A 20,969-nucleotide genomic window follows, 5' to 3' on the forward strand; every position below is an offset into this window, starting at 1 on the left:
CCATATGGATTGCTGATTGGTTGGTTATCAATAGGTTACTTATATAGGCCATGGTGATAAGTTGTAGAAGGCTTTTTCGGTACTAACCACGTATTTAAGCTTTTCTAAACTAATTAAATCTATCCCACTTCTCACCCATTTTCTTTTTTTTTCTTTTTTAATTTATTTTTATTAGAAGTACAGTAAATTACAGTAATATAATCACGTACATCTTATTACATTTGTTGTACCACTTCGTTTTTCGAGCTTTAAAAAAGGTAGAAATAAAAGTAGTAGGGAAAGTGAGCAAGAGTGCATGAAAGTGTTGGGAAAAGAAAGCCCCTTAGGAAAGAAGTTAGAGAAGGAAGTAAAGAAAGGAAATGGACCCTAGAAAGAAAAGAAAAAAAAAGGAGAATCAATCGCTCTATTATAACACAAAACTCCACAAAAAAGGATATACCAACCGTGTTTTTTTTTTTTTACCCCCCGTTACCAGATCATGGTACCATTTATTTTTTAAATTACTATTGCACCTTATGCTTATAATAGTTCCATAAATGCAGACCACGTCTTTTGGAAGTGGTCTGCTTTGCCTGCTAGGAGGAGTCTCATCTCTTCCGGGTGTAATGTTTCGAACATGTTTGAAATCCACATTTTTATTGTTGGTATTGGAGCGTTTTTCCAGAATTTGAGTATAAGCTTTTTCCCATTATTAGCCCGTAATTAAGTAAGTTCTTTTGAAACACGTTTAGTTCGGGGTTACCTTCCGATATTCCAAAAATGATCCATTCTGCTTTTGGTACAAGTTTTATTTTAATTAATTTTGTGAAGATTTCAAATATTTAGTTCCAGAATTTTTGGATTTTTATACAAAAAACAAAAGAGTGCGCTATGGTAGCTTCTTGTGACTGACATTTATCACAAGTGGGTGAGACATTGGGGAAAAGTTTATTTATTTTAGTTTTTGAATAATATAGTCTATGTAATGTTTTGAATTGAATTAAAGTATGTCGTACGTTGATCGAGCATTTATGCACATATAGTAAGTGTTTATCCCAGCTCTCTTTTGAAATTTTTATAGCTAGTTCTTGTTCCCAGTCTCTTCTAATACCATCGGTTGTAGGTATTTCTATATTTAAAATAATGTTGTATAAGTATGATATTAGATTTGCTGATTCAGCCTTTGTCTTCATGGCTTCATCCAATAAGTCTGGGGGCATGTTATGATAGTCTTTTGTGTATTTTTTCAGATAGTCACGGATTTGAAGATATTTAAAATATTGATTATTTTTCAAATTATATTTCAGTTGTAATTGTTAAAATGATAATAATTTTCCTAAATCATACAAGTCTCCGAGCGTTTTGATTCCCATTCTTTCCCATTGTGTAAATGATTTATCTATAATTGAAGGTTTAAACGACGGATTATTGACTATTGGCATTAAAAGATAGATTTCTTAATTTTAGATTCTGTTTTATTTGTTTCCAAGTTCTAATTGTGCTGTTGTTCTCACCCATTTTCAAGCCGTCTTTAATACACAGCACATTGCTTCAAAATGAATGATATTAAACCAAGTCCATAAATTTACTAACTAATTACTGATTACTCTGCATGGCACTGGAAAACTAAATGCTATGTGGAATCTAATTTGTGCAACCATTCCACAATTCCATGAATTGTAAGATAATGTTTTGTTTTACGTGTCTGATATTTAATATTTTACCCCATTACCCATTTAAAAAAAAGCAGAGATATTCAAACATTTTATGGAGAGCAAATTAATTGTTTTTTTTAAATTAATGCCATCAGACTGCATCTGTTCATCAGACCAATTGTATAATTGTTATTGAAACGGTAGAGACCATCTCCAAACAGCACCCAGCTACAGCTAATTTCAGAAGCATCACAGCAAGCTTTCATGTCTGTTTCTACAATCTTTTTGTTGCTCACCAGGAAAATCTAGTTCTATCATTTAATCTGTACATAGGCATAAGGTATACATCATCAATATTTGGTGGCAAAACAGGGAACCAAGCTTCATAAGCAACTCCACGTGGTGAGAAACAATTTAATATGTACTTTAAACGGAAGCCAAGCAAGTCCTCAGAACCTAATTTTTCTCTGTATAACAACATAAGCAAAACAATCTCAGTGATTAATGGATATTTTACATAGAACATGAATTAAATAATATTGTTGATTGGGGAGAACAAAATGTTCTTAGAACTGACAGATTAAAAAGCCAACATTAAGCTTGTTTTGACTAGCCTACATGTATATCATATAATCATGTATATAGTACAAAATAAAAATCAGGTTATTTTCAAAGTATTTTGTCATTTGGTCCCAATGATTTATTTCATGGAGACTACTCACTGGCAAATTAAATTAGATTAGCTTCAATTCACATCCATTCAATAGGGTTTTCATTTCAGCTGCATAGTCCCTACATCTGTGATTTTCCCAAGAGAGTAACAATAGTGATTGTTGACATTGGTTTGCTGTCATGAACAATACATTGGAAATATAATTACGGTCATAAAAGGGTAAAGAAATTTGATATACACGGATCTTTACTAAATAAACAATGCAACAGATTATTAGATGCAACCTTTAATAAAATAGAAGTTACCTAATTTGCAAATCAATGATCACCTGCCGTCTGTCCACCTCCTCAGTGTACACCTTAACACCAGTGATTTTAGGTGACTGGAAATAAAAAGAGACATTTATTAATAACCGTTCCACATACAAAGGTCATTGCTACAAGTCATTTATTTAAAAATCTTGAAACAACAATCTGCACTTTGGTTCATTGGAAGCACAATTAACCCTGTGTTTTTTTATTCATGTCCGTTTAATATTTTTGAAGGAAAACCCGGAGAAGGTGATAGCTTAAAAGTTGCTTCATGGTGTTAAAATTATGCACTTTTGTGGTTATGTGCCTTGATGTAATGGCTGCTTGCACTATGGGTGTTTGTGTCTGTCAGAAACAAAAGCCAAAAAATAGGGGCGTTATGGCTCTTTTGTGGGGGGTCAAGGAAAGAGTGCTGGAAATATTCAATAGGTCAGGCTATATTTCATGGAGAAAGAGGGAAACAGAGTTAATGCTTCAATGACCATTCATCAGAGCTGCACGTCCAAAATACCGAGGTGAAAAGGAGATAGGCAAACCTCTACTATCACATTCCCTCTACAAGTAGACAGCTAGTTGGGACATCTTGGCCTCATCTGCTTTAAAGCAAGGCTCAAATTCAATTCTGTGTTTCAGAGCAAGTTATTATTCTACCCTTTTCTCAGAATTGTTCGTATGTGAAGAAAACCTTTAGCTCATTCATTGAAATACAATTTTAAGAGGACCCTAATAGCAAGCCACTGACTGATGTTTATATAAAATGTATATGTATACATTAAGCACAATTCTCCACTGGCCCTAATAAACCCAAGCATTATTGAACAATCTTGATCAACAAACATCTTCTGGGTACAGACATGTGCGTTGGAACTATTAAGGCGAGATATTACCAAAGCTGAAAATGGACTACTGCAGCAAGTTTACATCTTTACATTCCAACACCTAGAAGTCAAAAAGGAATTTAAAACTGATAAATTAGTAACAGCACAATTGTAAAAATGATTGTGCTGAGGACAGGAGCAACTGCTCACTTAACCCTCCAAGAGTATTTTCAAAATTTGCAATTTAGCAAATAAATCTAATTAATTGAAACAAATTCACTGAGGAATATATTTTGAGTATGGAACAATAAAATCCCTTGAGCTACTTTTACATTGCATTTGGGTACTGTAAAGTTAAAATACAAGAGAGATTAAAGCATAAGCTAAAACGACAATGTTGAGTTGCAATGTGGCGTATTACCAGGAGGGGATGCTACACCTTAAATGGATCCTACTATGATATGTTTTGACCAGTGTAGATTTTAATGTTCCAACGCTTTTAAAAGTATTTGAAGCCAGAATGAGCAAGATTGTGCAGTCTATTATTGTTGGGTATCTTTATTATTCAATTTTTATAAAAATGAAATATCTGTTATTGACAATTTTGACTAAAAATAAGTAGGATAAAAGCAATTAAGCATATCAAAAATCATTACAATTGCAGAATAACCTTGCAATTCATCACAGTTCCTCATAGGAAAAAATAGATTATACAAACCTATTTTCCAAAATGCATGCATTTCTGTGTTAAGAATGGAAGCAATCAAGAATACACATACAGACAGCAGAAAATCATTTTAATAAACAGCATTCAAGCATTAAATAGGAAAGGTCTTGCATGAACAATCATTTAAATTTCCTTTCAGGTACTGTCAGTTATGAAATATTCTACAACAAAGATTGCGAAAATGCATGCAAATGCAGTTGATGTATGAGCCGCCACAACTAAATGTTAGGCAGATGCTAATAATCCAGGGTATGGATAGGAAAATGGAAAATGGGAAGGATGGGTCACAGAGAAGTGGGATACCCAAATGGACTCCTCAAGCTAAGTTGTCAGACTAACATTGGGTCGAGACTCTTCTTCAACCCAAAACGTCACCCATTCCTTCTCTCCAGAGATGCTGTGAGTTACTCCAGCATTTTGTATCTATCTTTGGTTTAAACCAGCATCTGCATTTCCCTCCTATACTGACTTTTGCTTGGTTCAGCGACTTGGATTCTACCCTACTAATTTGGTTACATTCACAGTGGATACAAATCTAAGGGGTTAGTGGAAGAAAGTGATAGCCTAAAACTTCAGAACTTTAAATGAGTGAGCAAAACAAAAATAAATCTCTGATAAAATTAAATACAGAGAATTAATATTTATTCATAGGATGCTAAGCCAACTTTGATGTTGATGGGGTTAAACCATTTCAGGAGGCAGTTATGAGTCAACCAAAATGCTTTGGGGCTGGGGTCACCTACAATTTGAGGCAGAAAGAATGGCAGATTATCTTTCACAAAGGACATTTTGGAACTAGATAGGTTTTTAAATAACAGTCATTGCAGGTTCACAATCACCGTTACAGGTGCACAACCTTTTATCCGAACGCCTTGGGACCAGACACTTGTCGGATTTCGGATATTTTCGGATTTCCGAATGGAAGATTTTTAGCGTAGATTTGGAAGGTAGCGCGGGCGGCTTGAAAAGTCTGGAGCGGCTGCCTCCTCCCCGGAGACCGGGGAATCATTGCATAAATCATTGTTAGTCAGTTAGTTTGGAGGGATTTTATGTGGTGGTGGTGGGGGGGGGTAAAGGGGGAAAACTTTGATTCTTAGTCCCCCACCTGGTTGGCGACTCCCAACATCGCGGAGCTGGGGGCTCCGTCCGGCCGCGGGCGGCGTCGGTTGGAGCTCCGACCCCAGCAAATCTACCCCTGGCTGCGAGGCGCTCCAAATCCAGCGCCGCCCGCGGCCGGACGCCCGCAGCCCCAGCTCCGCGAATCTTGGGAGTCGGCGGCACAGCGCTCCGGAGCTTACCGCACGGCGACCCGGTAAGGCATTGCCCGCTCCCCGCTGGTATCCCAGCGCTGCGACGCTGCCGACTCCCAACATTTGCGGAGCTGGGGCTGCGGGCGTCCGGCCGCGGGCGGCGGTGGAATTGGAGCGCCCCGCAGCCAGGGGTAGAGTTGCTGGGGTCGGAGCTCCAACCGGCGCCGCCCGCGGCCGGACGCCCGCAGCCCCAGCGCTGCGGAGCTTACTGCACGGCGACCCGGTAAGGCATTGACCGCTCCCCGCCTCTCCGACCAGGTAGGGGACTAAGAATTAAAGTTTACCCCTTCACCCCCCCTTCACATAAAAGCCCTCCAAATTAACTGACTAACATTTAAGCAATGATTTACAGATGTTTAAGTGTCTCCCCGGTCTCCGGGGAGGAGGCAGCCGCTACAGTAGTGCAGACCTGGGTTGACCGTGGGTCGTTTCGGGTTAAGTTTGGCGCCAAACGAGAGCTTTGGTGTGCAGACGACATCCTGGAAAAAATGGCCGGTTTTCGGAGGTTTTCGGTTTCCGGAACACCGGATAAAAGGTTGTGCACCTGTACTAATATTTTAGATTCCAGCACTAAGTTATCTGAATTTCAATTGCACTGTTGCTGGAGTAGATTTGAACTCATCTCCAATCAATGCTCCACACTTCTGAATACCAGTCCAATAACCAGTCTAGACCACGTCTGAAGAAGGGTCACGACCCAAAACATCACCCATTCCATCTCTCCAAGGATGCTGCCTGTCCCGTTGAGTTACTCCACTTTTTTGTGTCTATCTTCGGTTTAAACCAGCATCTGCAGTTCCTACACAGTAACTTACTGCGCCACTGCACCAGACTGGACAACAAATTCTCCAAGAAAAAGTTGTTAAATTTAGCAAACATGTAAAAGACCATGTTTTAGCAAACATTGTGCCCCTATTCCAATAATCAACAATGCGACAAAATAATAAGTTTTAAAATAGAAAGCATATCATAAGAATTTCTAATCTAATTTTAGCAAAATATTGTTAGCTAGAGCTTGGGAACAGTGGCCTATTCTGGTCAAGAGGACAGAGGTTCAACTGTTACAAAAAGCTCATACTCTATATTAGACGTTACAAGGAGTCTGCACAAACATCTTAGAATTCAAATATTCAAACTTACATGGAAGATATTTTCATGAATGTATAACATACAGCTTAATATTAAAGCAGTTAGAGGTTTGGCAAAAAACATACTTAAATTTTTGCAATAGTATTAAAGTTGATTATCAAGGAAATTAAAAAAAAAAAATGCAAGCAAAGAGCAATGTGAAACATACTGGATTTCTGTACAGAGCAAAGAATTTGGAAAACTTTAACTTGTCTTGGGAGCAAATACATATGGAAGTGGATGGGAGAGCATCCTATCCTCCAAGTAGGTTGCTATTGGATGAATGGTTTGTTTCATCCTTAAGCAGAAGGTAAAATTGTGTCTTATTTGCAATAGTCAGTAGCATTTGGTATATTTGATCATTATTAACCTATTGTCTTGTTATTTCTGCACTATTACAGATTTTTTATCAATTTGATAAAACTTGGCCTAATTACAGGTGCACAACCTTTTATCCGAAAGCCTTGGGGCCAGACACTTGTCGGATTTCGGACATTTTCGGATTTCCAAATGGAAGATTTTTAGCGTAGATTAGGTAGGTAGCGCGGGCGGCTTGAAAAGTCTGGAGCGACTGCCTCCTCCCCGGAGACCGGGGAATCATTGTAAATCATTGCATAAATGTTAGTCAGTTAGTTTGGAGGGATTTTATGTGGTGGTGGTGGGGTGGGTGGGTGAAGGGGGAAACTTTAATTCTTAGTCCCCTACCTGGTCGGCGACTCCCAACATCGCGGAGCTGGGGGCTCCGTCCGGCCGCGGGCGGCGCCGGTTGTAGCTCCGACCCCGGCAACTCTACCCCTGGCTGCGAGGCGCTCCAAATCCAGCGCCGCCCGCGGCCCCAGCTCCGCGAATGTTGGGAGAAGGCGGCCTCCGCGCCCTGGAGCTTACCGCACAGCGACCCGGTAAGGCATTGCCCGCTCCCCGCTGGTATCCCAGCGCTGCGGAGCTTACTGCACGGCGACCCGGTAAGGCATTGTCCGCTCCCCGCTGGTATCCCAGCGCTGCGACGCCGCCGACTCCCAACATTTGCGGAGCTGGGGTGGGGGGCGTCCGGCCGCGGGCGGCGGTGGATTTGGAGCGTCTCGCAGCCAGGGGTAGAGTTGCCGGGGTCGGAGCTACAACCGGCGCCGCTCGCAGCCCCACCAGCCACAGCGCTGCGGAGCTTACTGCACGGCGACCCGGTAAGGCATTGACCGCTCCCCGTCTCTCCGACCAGGTAGGGGACTAAGAATTAAAGTTTACCCCCTCAACCCCCCCTTCACGTAAAAGCCCTCCAAACTAACTGACTAACATTTAAGCAATGATTTACAGATGTTTAAGTGTCTCCCCGGTCTCCGGGGAGGAGGCAGCCGCTACAGTAGTACAGACCTGGGTTGACCGTGGGTCGTTTCGGGTCAAGTTTGGCGCCAAACGCGAACTTTGGTGTGCCGATGACATCCTGGAAAAAATGGCCGGTTTTCGGAGGTTTTTGGTTTCCGGAACACCGGATAAAAGGTTGTGCACCTGTACCACAATAGCTATCACCAAAGATCTTAGAGCGGAGCAAGATGGTTCACTCCACAAAAAAGCTGCAGTAGCTGACGGGTAATCTCGGAGCTCGGTGAGCCGCGGGACTGACTTACCATCACCCGGTGGGGTATCACCTCTGCGCAGAGGGAGAAGAGGAGGGAAGAGACAGTCACCCTAAGATTTTTGCCTCCATCACAGTGAGGAGGTGCCTGGTGAATTCACTGTGGTGGATGTTAATTTGTGTTTATTGTGTGTTTTGTTGTTTATTATTAAATGTATGGCTGCAGGCAACGACATTTCGTTCAGACCGAAAGGTCTGAATGACAAATAAAGGATCTAAGTCTAAGTCTAAGTCCAAGTCCAAGTCATCTTCAGCGACATTCCCTTAACCGGCTTCTGTCATGGCGGCGTCACCTACAAGCGGAGCTATAATTTGCTTAAATCGTCAATGTAGACAACCCGACCTGTCTGCAGGTTCCCCGCGAAAAACGAAAGGTGAGAAAAAAAATTATTACTTTCTGTCGTGTGGTGAAAATATTATTTACCCTGCCCGATCTCTCCCTATAGCTCAGATAGTCGAGTCGTTGCCAGGACTCGACTATCTGTGCTATCAAGTGGGAGAGATCGAGCAGGCTAAATAATGTAATTTCTTTCAGCCTCTCATACAAATTCATCTGAACCACTAGACCAAACATCATAGAAGGGACTATGATCTTTGATCTAGACTCTGTTGCACTTGTGCAGCTCCCACATCTAAGGGAACAACGACATGCCAAGAGGAGCACACATTAAAGCCTTAATTTCCTTCCCAATGTATGATGACTAACCATATACATAATATATAACCATATATGATTCTATTCTTATGATCCCAACATTGTATTATATTATATGACATCACTTTTTAACTTTTTTATTAATGTCTCTGTTAATAGGTCCAGCATCCTATTTGCTTCATTAATTGCTCTGTTAACCTGCCCCACCTTGTAGAAGGATTTATGTACCTGCTGTACATTTTTGGTTTTGTTCTTGTTGTAAGGCATGCATGCTAGTGTAAGAAGAAGAGAAGGATTTGATTAAAAACGTGTACTTCAACACGACGAAATGTAATGAGGAGCGGATACTTAGAAAGAAAAGCGAAATCTCTACCGAAATGGAAAAGATGTCGGAGATTGAGCGTCTGGATTGGGCGTGGCAATGAATCAAAGGAAGAAATGCAGCCGGCAGCCGTACACATGCAAATGGATCCATTCCGATTGGACATCTGCGAGCATCGGCCATTCCGATTGGACATCTGCGAGTATCGGGCACGAATCAAAAGGCAGAAAGGGATCCGGACGGCAGCCGGACGGATAGCCCCAGAGTTTTATAGATATATAGATAGAATAGACAGATGTCATCCATCCTGCAGGTATGTAGTTATAATCAAATTTGTTGTTATAAATTAATTCAATATGATATTCTTATGTTAATCGTATAATAAGATTGTTCTTATGTTAATCCTATATGATATGTCTCGTCGACAAGATCTCTTACTCTGAACTACGGAGTACCTGTCAATACTTGTCATCAGAATACTCGTCGAAATGATCTCCTACACTGAACTACGGAGTACTTGTCAACTACCGTCATTGGTTAACTGATATTCGAAACACTGCAACCCTGTATATCACGCACACAAAAATGTCAACTATGTAAATCTTACCATGAATGACAGAAATAAAAAGTGTTATCCTTGTTTATGAATTATTTAAAATTGAGTGGGTTGGTGCATAATCCATAAATCACAATAAAAAGCCAAAATGTGCCTATGTTCCTCTCACAGCGCGTGGGGAATCTGGCCCGGGTTAGCACGGCTGGTGCGCCAGAGGTAAAGTTGCAGGAAGGGCAGAAGTGTTGAGAAGGAGGGGGTCGGGGAATCATGCCAGCAACTCACTCAGTAGATCGGGTGGCTGCGAGCAGCTGCCGGGACCGGACAACAGACCAGGGGCTCGCAGGCAACCTGGAAACTGCAGCTAGACCCGGGGCTTGCATGCGACCTACAGCTAGTCCCGGAGGGTCCTGGCCCCTATGCAAAAAAGGTTGCCGACCCCTGGACTAAACCAAACTCTTGATCCTGTCCTGCCAGCCTTTGTGTTCATTGATAGTTTATTCACAATATTAGGATTTCATAGAGGGAGAGAGATAGGTTGAATGAATGAAAGAAAAAGGTTGCTCAACAAATAATTAGAGATCACAAGAAAGAAACAAGAGAGAGAGAGTGTGTGTATGTGTGTGTGTATGCCCGCAACGCTCATCACACTGCGAGAGGCATAACTGATGTCGGGTCTGGTTTACAGAGATGGTGGAAGTTACGCTCCATTAGATTTTGCAGGAGTGGAGCATCTTGCTCTGTTCTAAGATCTTTGGCTTTCACATTTTATTTGCATTTTAGCCTTCAAATCAGGAAATTGGTTCCTCGGATTATGAAAAATGTTCAAAATATTAACTATCACAAAGGACATGACATTTTCAAAGCTCTTTTTAAATTTTAAAGCCATTTAGTCTCCCCAATTAAATTAAAAGTATAATGAGAATACAGACGTAAAGTAAATCATCAAAGCAGACCCAATGTTCTTCAAATGATATGTTCATCAATATGCCAAATTGTTCCGTTCTTACTTGCAGAAGCATCACTGAGGCAACTACCTATATATCAGTTTAAAGATTCAATAAAGGAGACTAAAAGAACGACACGAGGAAATTGAATGAATACTCATTTTAAACGCAGCCTAAGCCATTGATGGCAAAGGTTTATTGCCATTTGCTAGATAGGTCATGGTGTGTCCACATTAAATACAGTAGAAGCATGGATTAAAAAGTAGTAAAACAAAGAATAGATTAAATGGTTGAAGACTAATCATTCACACACATAGACCTCCCAACATCCATACATATTTAGCATCTGTCATTGGAAAAATGTAGAGGCTATTATTAAAGATGTGTATGACAGGACACTTGGAAGATTTGAGGCGATCCAGCAAAGTCAACATAATTTTATTAAAGGAAAAATCATGTTTTACCAAATTATTAGAATTCTTTAAAGTAATGCTATTGCTAAAAGGAAACCGACAGTTGTATCCAACTCAGATTTCCAAAGCCATTTGATGACATCCCATAAAGATGGAGGAGAATAATATCATATAGGAAATAATATATTGGCTGGAAAGGTTTACTGACTAACTAACAGAAACAGTACAGGGTATAAAATATACTTGACTGTTAAGCAAGATATAGATGAGTGTTCCCAGGGAGTGGTAAAGATGCCAAAACTTGTTACAATTTATTTAAATGACTTTGATGAAGGTATGATCAGCAAATATTCCAATGGCACAAAGATACGCAAGGAAATAAAGTTGAAGAATAAGAGTCCCCAAATAGGACGTACTTTTGGTTAATCAAGTGGGTAAAGGTGTGATAAATGAAATTGGTGTAAAATTGTCCATTATGGCAGGGAAAAAAAGTACATCATTTACATGTTTAGAGATTGTAAAGTTCTGAGATGCAGGTGGATCTTGGTGTTCATAGAGTCATATACTGTAGCATAGAAACAGTATCTTTGGCCCAAACTGCTTAAGCAGGTCAAGTTCCCCATCTACACTAGCCTCATCTGCCTGCATTTGGCACAGATCTCTACAAACCATGATTTGTGCATGATTATCCAATAAGGGAATATGTTCTTATTTATTGCTGGAAGGAATGAAGACAGAAGTTAAGAGATTCAAAAATAGAAGGCAATGGTGAGAGCACATCTGAAGAACTGTGTACAGCATTGGTTTATTTATTTAAGGAGGAATGTACATGTGTTGAAGCAGTTTATTAGAATATATTTGGAATGGGTATTCGTTTTGCGAAAATTAGGTTGAGTAGGCTCGATCTGTTGGAGTTCAGAAAAGGGAGGATTCTTGATCGTCGGAAAATGCTGAGGTGACATTTTTTACAAGGATGATCAGAGGGTCAACATTAAGTACATAATGAGGAGAGAGAATTTACAAATTTATTCCAGCTTCATGTAGTTATATTATTGTACAATATGGAATAACCCCACCTATGTCATGGGATCTTGCTGTTTTATTTAAGGAAAACGACAGGAAAATAATTTGAATATAAATACGTTTTAAAAATGTGCAAATCCTGGTCTAATAATTGATGATCAGAGAATCTCAAGAAATTATAAGATTTTCCACATCTACATCTCATCAATCTGGTAAAGCAAATTAAGTGCAAACTTGGCCAAGTCACTGTAAATATGGCTACTCAGAAAGAAAATCTGAAGATGTTTCATTTTATGATCAATCACATTGAAGCAAATTAAATCAATAGTAAAGAGTAAGTAAAAACATCCTTACCTTTTCACCAAAATTAAGTTTTGCAAACGTAAAGGTTTTCAAGCAAACATTTGATCCACATATTGAAGGCTCAATGACGTCTTTAAATATTCTTTCCAGGTATATCCCAAAATATGGCCATGCTTGTTTTAAAATCTAGTTCAGAAAAATTTAAAAAAAAAGGTTAGAGGGCACATATACAGAATAACTGCCAAATTTGGTGAAGTCAAACAAATGCCATCCTTCTATGGTTCTGAAGCTAGGCTTTGCATATCCACTTGTAATGGCCTTGGGCTGTGAGAAGTATCCACTTCAACCCTGGTTTGCACAGTGGCAGGCTGCTCCATTGTAAACTTCAGGCTTGCTGACCCCACAGCAAAAGAACCTGTGGCTCTCACTCAAGCCGAGATTCTAAAGGAGGGGCTTGACCTGAAACATCACCCATCCACGTTACTTTAGCACTTTGTGTCTTTTTCTTTTAAAAATACACAGATGTGGTCTACATAAGATGAAAATCTGAACATTCTGGTTTAATCCATTGAAGATTTCTAACATTAAAACAAGGAGTATCTGAGTGAACCTATCCAATCAAAACCAGTAAAGCTGTATTTTTTTATATCCTTATTTGCATGGAAAACAAATTTTCAACACTTACCACAAAATTACCCTAGGAGCTTCCTTCTCAATGGTCTACAACCCAAGGGATACATCAATGAGCGAGACAGATTGCTTTTTCGTCACACCTCAAATGGATGAGTGTATAACTTTAACAATGTGTCGGAAACAGCCTACAAACAGTACAGGTATTAGGCCCTGGGTATTAACAAGAAATGCGTGCGGCAAGGGGAAGCTTCCAGTAAATATCCCAGCTGGAATGACAGCAACAGGGTCTTTTAACATTGGGCCATCAAGCTTGGTCTTTCAGCACACGATTACAATGGAGAAGTCTGCCACTGTGCAAATCAGAACTGAAGTGGTATAGGAAGTTACTGCAGATGTTGGTTTACACAGAGAATAGACTCAAAATGCTGGAGTAACTCAGTGGGTTACGACCTTGGTAAGGCCATCAAAAAGGCCAAAAGGGACTTCTGCTCCAAATTGGAGGATGAGACAGATGTTCGGCAGCTGTGGCGGGGCCTGAATGCAATCACCTCCTACAAGGCGAAACCAGGAGGCAGCTCCAATGTCGGCGAAACATCACTCCCTGACCAGCTCAATGCGTTTTACGCACGCTTTGATAGGGAGAACACTGATGTGCCTTTCCGAGCCCCCATTCGCTGTGATGGTATTTCAGTCTCAGTCACAGAGGCCGACGTCAGGAAATCCTTCAGAGGGGTGAACCCCCGAAAAGCACCTGGACCTGATGGTATACCCGGTCGTGTTCTAAAAACCTGTGCGGCCCAACTGGCTGGAGTTTTTACGGACATTTTCAACCTCTCACTTCTGAGATCTGAGGTCCCCACCTGCTTTAAAAGGGCATCAATTATACCAGTGCCCAAGAAGAGTAAGGTGACGTGCCTCAATGACTATCGACCAGTGGCACTAACGCCGGTGGTGATGAAGTGCTTTGAGAGGTTGACCATGGAGCAAATCAACTCCTACCTCGACAAAAACCTGGACCCACTGCAGTTCGCTTACCGCCACAACAGATCAACGGTGGATGCGATCTCGCTGGCCCTCCACTCTGCTCTGGACCACTTGGACAACAAAAACTCATATGTCAGGCTGTTATTCATAGGTTACAGCTCGGCATTTAACACAATCATCCCCTCCAAGCTGGTTACCAAACTCGCAGAACTGGGTCTCTGCGCATCCCTCTGCAATTGGATCCTCGACTTCCTCATTCACAGACCACAGTCTGTTCGTATTGGTGGAAATGTGTCAGCCTCGATAACAATCAGCATGGGAGCACCTCAAGGCTGCGTGCTCAGCTCCCTGCTGTACTCACTCTATACCCATGACTGCGTAGCCAATCACAGTGCGAACTCCATCATCGAGTTCGCTGACGACTCCACTGTTATGGGGCGTATCACTGATGGGAATGAGTCAGAGTATAGAAGGGAGATCGAGCAACTGTCCATATGGTGCCAGCACAATAACCTGGCCCTCAACACCAGCAAAACCAAGGAACTGATTGTGGACTTTGGAAGGAGTAGGAGGGGGACACACAGCCCCATTTATATCAACGAGTCGATGGTTGAAAGGGTCAAGAGCTTCAAATTCCTGGGCGTGCACATCTCTGAAGATCTTTCCTGGTCCGACAACACTAATGCAATAATCAAGAAAGCTCATCAGCGCCTCTACTTCCTGAGAAGATTACGGAGAGTCGGTTTGTCAAGGAAGACTCTCTCTAACTTCTACGGGTGCACAGTAGAGAGCATGCTGACCGGTTGCATCGTGGCTTGGTTCGGCAATTTGAGCGCCCTGGAGAGGAAAAGACTACAAAAAGTAGTAAACACTGCCCAGTCAAATCATCGCTCTGACCTTCCTTCCATCGCAGTCGCTGCCTCAAAAAGGCTGGCAGTATCATCAAAGACCCACACCATCCTGGCCACACACTCATCTCCCTGCTACCTTCAGGTAGAAGGTACAGGAGCCTGAAGACTGCAACAACCAGGTTCAGGAATAGGTACTTCCCCACAGCCATCAGGCTATTAAACCTGGCTTGGACAAAACTCTGATTATTAATAACCCATTTTCTGTTATTTGCACTTTATCAGTTTATTTATTCATGTGTGTATATATTTATACGATGGTATATGGACACACTTATCTATTCTGTAGCAAATGCCTACTATGTTCTGTGTGCTGAAGCAAAGCAAGAATGTCATTGTCCTATACAGAGACACATGATAATAAACTCACGAACTTGAACTTGAACTTGGGTCAGGCAGCATCTCTGGAGAAACAGAATAGGTGAAGTTTAGGTCGAGACCTTTCTTTGTCTGAAGATGGGTCTTGACCTAAAACATCACCTCTTCCTTTTCTCCAGAGATGCTGCCTGACCCGCTGAATTACTCCAACATTTTGTGTCTATCTATAGAGTTGCATTGGGAATTCTCACAGCCCGAGGCCATTAAAAACAGATATGCAAAACATAGCTTCAGACACATGGCAGAAAATCTTTTGTTTGACCTCAGCCAATTTGGCAGTCATTATCCTTCCAGCTAGAAATGTGCATGGCAGGGCCGGATTTAGATGAAGAGAGGCCCCTCCCAATCCCTCACGATGAGAGTACCGCAAGGCTCAGTGCTGGGACCCCAGCTATTTACAATATATATTAATGATTTGGACGAGGGAATTAAATGCAACATCTCCAAGTTTGCGGATGATACGAAGCTGGGGGGCAGTGTTAGCTGTGAGGAGGATGCTAGGAGGCTGCAAGGTGACTTGGATAGGCTGGGTGAGTGGGCAAATCCATGGCAGATGCAATATAATGTGGATAAATGTGAGGTTATCCATTTTGGTGGCAAAAACAGGAAAGCAGACTATTTTCTGAATGGTGGCCGATTAGGAAAAGGGGAGATGCAACGAGACCTGGGTGTCATGGTACACCAGTCATTGAAAGTAGGCATGCAGGTGCAGCAGGCAGTGAAGAAAGCTAATGGTATGTTAGCATTCATAGCAAAAGGATTTGAGTATAGTAGCATGGAGATTCTACTGCAGTTGTACAGGGTCTTGGTGAGGCCACACCTGGAGTATTGCGTACAGTTTTGGTCTCCTAATCTGAGGAAAGACATTCTTGCTATAGAGGGAGTACAGAGAAGGTTCACCAGACTGATTCCTGGGATGTCAGGACTTTCATATGAAGAAAGACTGGATAGACTCAGCTTGTACTCGTTAGAATTTAGAAGATTGAGCGGGGGATCTTATAGAAACTTACAAAATTCTTAAGGGGTTGGACAGACTAATAATAATAATACATTTTATTTATGGGTGCCTTTCAAGAGTCTCAAGGACACCTTACAAAAATTTAGCAGGTAGAGGAAAAACATGCAAGGGGAATGAAATAAACAGTAGAGACATGACTAGTACACAAAGTGAAGACAGAATTCAATGCAAAACACAGTATGAGGCAATTAATGCACAGATGAAAAGGGAGGGGGACGTGGGGCTAAGGATAGGCAGAGGTGAAGAGATGGGTCTTGAGGCGGGACTGGAAGATGGTGAGGGACATGGAATTGCGGATCAGTTGGGGGAAGGAGTTCCAGAGACTGGGAGCTGCCCTGGAGAAGGCTCTGTCCCCAAAACTGCGGAAGTTGGACTTGTGGATGGAGAGGAGACCGGCTGATGTAGATCTAAGGGACCGTGAGGGTTGGTAGGGGGAGGAGGTCAGTGAGATGGGGGGGGCCAGATGGTGGAGGGCTTTGTAGGTGAGGATCAGGATTTTGTAGTTGATCCGATGGGAGATGGGAAGCCAGTGAAGTTGTTTGAGGACTGGAGTGATGTGATGCCAGGATTTGGTGTGGGTGATGAATGGGGCGGCTGTGTTCTGGACCAGTTGGAGTTGGTTGATGTAGGTGGAGCTGATGCCAAGGAGAAGTGAGTTGCAGTAGTCCAGTCGGGAGGAGATGAAGGCATGGATGAGTCTTTCAGCAGCGGGAGGTGTGAGAGAGGGTCTGAGTTTGACGATGTTGCGGAGATGAAAGAAGGAGGTTTTAGTGACATGGCGGATGTGAGGCTCAAAGGGAGAGGGTGGAATCAAAGATCACGCCAAGGTTGCGGGCCTGGGGAGATGGGGAGACAGTGGTGCCGTCGATGGTGAGAGTGGGGTTATTGATTTTGCTGAGTGTGGCTTTGGAGCCTATGAGGAAGAATTCTGTCTTATCGCTGTTGAGTTTGAGGAAATTATGTTGCATCCAGGTTTTTATAGCTGACAAACAGGAGTTGATATGGGAGAGGAGGGGGTTGTGGGGGGATTTGGTGCAAAGGTAGATCTGGGTGTCATCAGCGTAACAGTGGAAGTCCAAGTTGAAGTGGCAGAGTATCTGACCAAGGGGGAGGATGTAGATGATGAAGAGGAGGGGGCCGAGTACGGAGCCTTGGGGAACGCCTTGACTGACTGTGGCTGTAGCAGAGGTGTGGTTGTGGAGAGAGATGAAGTGGGATCTGTTGGAAAGGTAGGAACAGAGCCAGCTGAGTGCAGAGCCTTCAATGCCAAGGTCTTTGAGTCTGGTGAGCAGGATGTTATGGTTCACTGTATCGAAGGCTGCGCTCAGGTCGAGGAGGGTGAGGATGTTGAGGGAACCAGTGTCAGCAGAGGTGAGGAGGTCGTTGAGGACTTTGAGGAGAGCAGATTCTGTGCTATGGAGGGGGCGAAAGCCAGATTGGAGGGGTTCAAGTAGGTTATACGCAAGGAGGTGGGAATGAAGTTGCAACGCAACGATACGCTCCAGGGTTTTTGAAAGAAAGGGGAAGTTTGAAATTGGGCGGCAGTTAATGAGAGAGGAGGGATCAAGACCAGGGTTCTTTAAGATTGGTGTAACAGCAGCAGTTTTGAAAGCGGAGGGGACAATTCCTTGGGACAATGAGGAGTTGAAGAGATTAGTGAGGTAGGGGCAGAGTATGGGGAGGCAGGACTTCAGCAGGGGAGTGGGGAGAGGGTCGAGGGAGCAGGTAGTGGGTTTGGAAGAGCTGATGAGCAGGAAGATTGTTCCCGATGTTGGGGACAAGGGGTCACAGTTTAAGGATAAGGGGGAAATCTTTTAGGGCCGAGATGAGAAAAACATTTCTCACACAGAGAGTGGCGAATCTGTGGAATTCTCTGCCACAGAAGGTAGTTGAGGCCAGCTCATTAGCTATATTTAAGAGGGAGTTAGATGTGGCCCTTGTGGCTACAGGGATCAGTGGGTAAGGAGAGAAGGTAGGTACGGGATACTGAGTTGGATGATCAGCCATGATCATATTGAATGGCAGTGCAGGCTCAAAGGGCTGAATGGCCTACTCCTGTACCTAATTTCTATGTTTCTATGAGAGGAAGATGGAGGAGTCCACCAGATATGCAGCCGCGCGTGGCCAATGAGATAAGGGCTGGAAAGCCGCACTGTCTATTTATTTATTTATTTATTTATTTATTGCCAGTGCTAGTGTCGAGTTATCGGCTTAAAGCACTATTATTCTGAAATGGAGGGCAAGGAAAATTACTGAAGTGTTGTTTAGAGACTACAGTGCTTTCTTACAGCATATGTAAGAAAGGCCTATGACAGTGTCAAAAATATTATACACCAGGCCCGTACGAAGATTTTCAAAAAGGGGGGTGGCATGACAGGATTACAAAATTTTAATGTGAAATAAGTGCACGCAGTGCATATCACAAGCCAGGGCTCGAAATTAGCTGTTGCCCGGCTGCCAATGACCACCCAAAGTGCCGCCGGGCAACCTAAATGCCGAGTCATTTTGCCCGGCTTGGCACTGCAGATACTGGTTTATACCGAAGATGGACACGAAAAACTGGAGTAACTCAGTGGGTCAGGCAGCATCTCTGGAGAAAAGGAACATGACGTTTCGTATCGGCGGCGACGACGTAGTGCGGAGCAAAGATACGGGGTGTGGGATGATGGAGGGTCGGAGCGAATGACGGGCCCCGCACCCCAGCGGCCTATAGGATCTTTGGCAGCGAGAGCAGCAGCAAAAGCGGCTCCTCCTCCAGCATCCTGCCCGCCCTGATAGCGGCCACTGCTTGCCAATCCGCTAACCGAGATACCTCTTTCAAAACAAACCCTCCCGCATGCCGAGGCCTGGAGGAGGGAGGGAGAAATGGGGAGGCCTCCTTCCACCGTCTGAAGCAGCTGCACCGCTCGGCCCCGCACCTTCTGTTGGCTGGTGGAGGAGGGGAGGCGGTGGCAAGGAGATCCCAACTGCCTCCCCCTTTGGTGGTGGCACTTGGCTGTGGACAGGGACGGCCAATGCAGCGGGTCGATGATACCGCCCCTATCCGATGCGCGCTGACCTTCCTTCCTCCCCACCTCCCCCTTATCCTGGGATCCCTCCACTGATCTCCATTCCCGCCTCTATTCAGTCCTCACTGACATCCCCTGTGTTCCTCTCATCCTGCACTGATCTCCCTATCCACCTCGCATTGATTCTCCTGCCACCCCCACCCCCCCCCATCCATCCTACACTGGTCCCCCAATTCATCCTTTGCTCTCCCACTTTTCCATCCTTCCTGCACTGCCTCCCCCCATTCATCATGTACTGATCCCCTCATTCATCCTGTATTGATCCCCTTATTCATCTTTTACTGACCCTCCCATTCATCTTTTACTGACCCCCTGTACTGATGGCCCCCATCAATCCCATACTGATCCACCCCATTCAACCCGACTGACATCCCCCGCGCTCTCCCCTCACAATTTTACCTATTCCAACCAACACGCACTAATTCCCCAGCCTGATTCCATCCATCCCGCAACTTGCCTTCTCACCTCCCCCTGACGCCCCCCCCCCCCCCCCCCCCCCCCCACCCTACTGTGCTGAAATGTCTTCAGAGTGAAAATTGACTGTTTTTTTATTTATTTATTTATTAGTTATTTATTTCGGACAGAATAAAAGAATAAAAAGCAAATGTGAAACAGCATACAAAAAACAAAACACAAATATTTATAAAGTGTCATAAACAATATCTATAAATAAATGAAATCATATGTGTCCAAAAAGGAGCAGGAAGAAGCCAAAGCTTATTAATTCCCACCCCCTATTCAACTGCTTGTAATTATCTCATACAAATTTAGCAGCTATATGTACACCATATGTACACCAGCCACTATATGTACACCAAATTATTTACATTTGAACACTAATCAAATATTTACAAAGCCATACAAAAAAGAAAAAAAAGTTTGATAAGGGAATGCAATCAAATGTGTTTTAAATCCCAATGTTATTATTTGTTTTAATCCATAGATATGCATTAATTAAATTGTGAACATGTGAAACATTAAAACCGCAGTGATCGATTGTCACTGCTACCATTGACACATTATTACACAATTCATTTTAACGGCAAATCAATGCTCTTCATATGGAGTATCAGTACTGTTATTTAATGAGCAACATTCACAACTATATGTTGGATTTATCCAGGATTTACTTCTACAGTCGGTCATATACATCACAAATTTGGTCAGGAGATATTTCGGTTGAAATTTTAACATTAATTCTGAAGTGGGAATGATGGAAACAGCGTCTATCAATAATTAAAAAAAAATCTGGTGCATACAAACAGGGTATCTTCATTGCTGTTCACAACACATACATTTAATCTGAATGTCCGGTAATGTGGCATTTTGACACCTTTAAACATATTACCAAAAGACCATTTGCTGCAGTTAGTGTAATGTTTAACTTGTCAGATGAGTATAGTTGACTTTAACAGCTATTATCATAAAATGCCTTTAGAAATTTCCTTGCAACCTGTATATGTTGTTGTGGATACATTATGTGGGAAGCAAGAGTGTTTCTGTACCAATAGCAATAACGACCCATGTCATGGTAAT

The 20,969-nt window shown here is 42.6% G+C and overlaps 1 protein-coding gene across 1 annotated transcript in view; it reads right to left on the minus strand.

Moving 5' to 3' along the window:
• LOC129699009 (extended synaptotagmin-3-like) overlaps positions 1–20,969 on the minus strand; it is a 144,860-nt gene that overhangs the window by 69,446 nt on the left and 54,445 nt on the right. Inside the window, exons 2-3 of the mRNA XM_055638569.1 lie at positions 12,496–12,630; positions 2,613–2,689 (exon numbers count right to left, since the gene is read on the minus strand). Of these exons, the coding sequence (XP_055494544.1) occupies positions 2,613–2,689; positions 12,496–12,630 (212 nt within the window). The remainder of the gene's footprint in view (positions 1–2,612; positions 2,690–12,495; positions 12,631–20,969) is intronic.

This window comes from Leucoraja erinacea, chromosome 7 (assembly GCF_028641065.1).
Source record: "Leucoraja erinacea ecotype New England chromosome 7, Leri_hhj_1, whole genome shotgun sequence".
NCBI classification, from domain to species: domain Eukaryota; kingdom Metazoa; phylum Chordata; class Chondrichthyes; order Rajiformes; family Rajidae; genus Leucoraja; species Leucoraja erinaceus.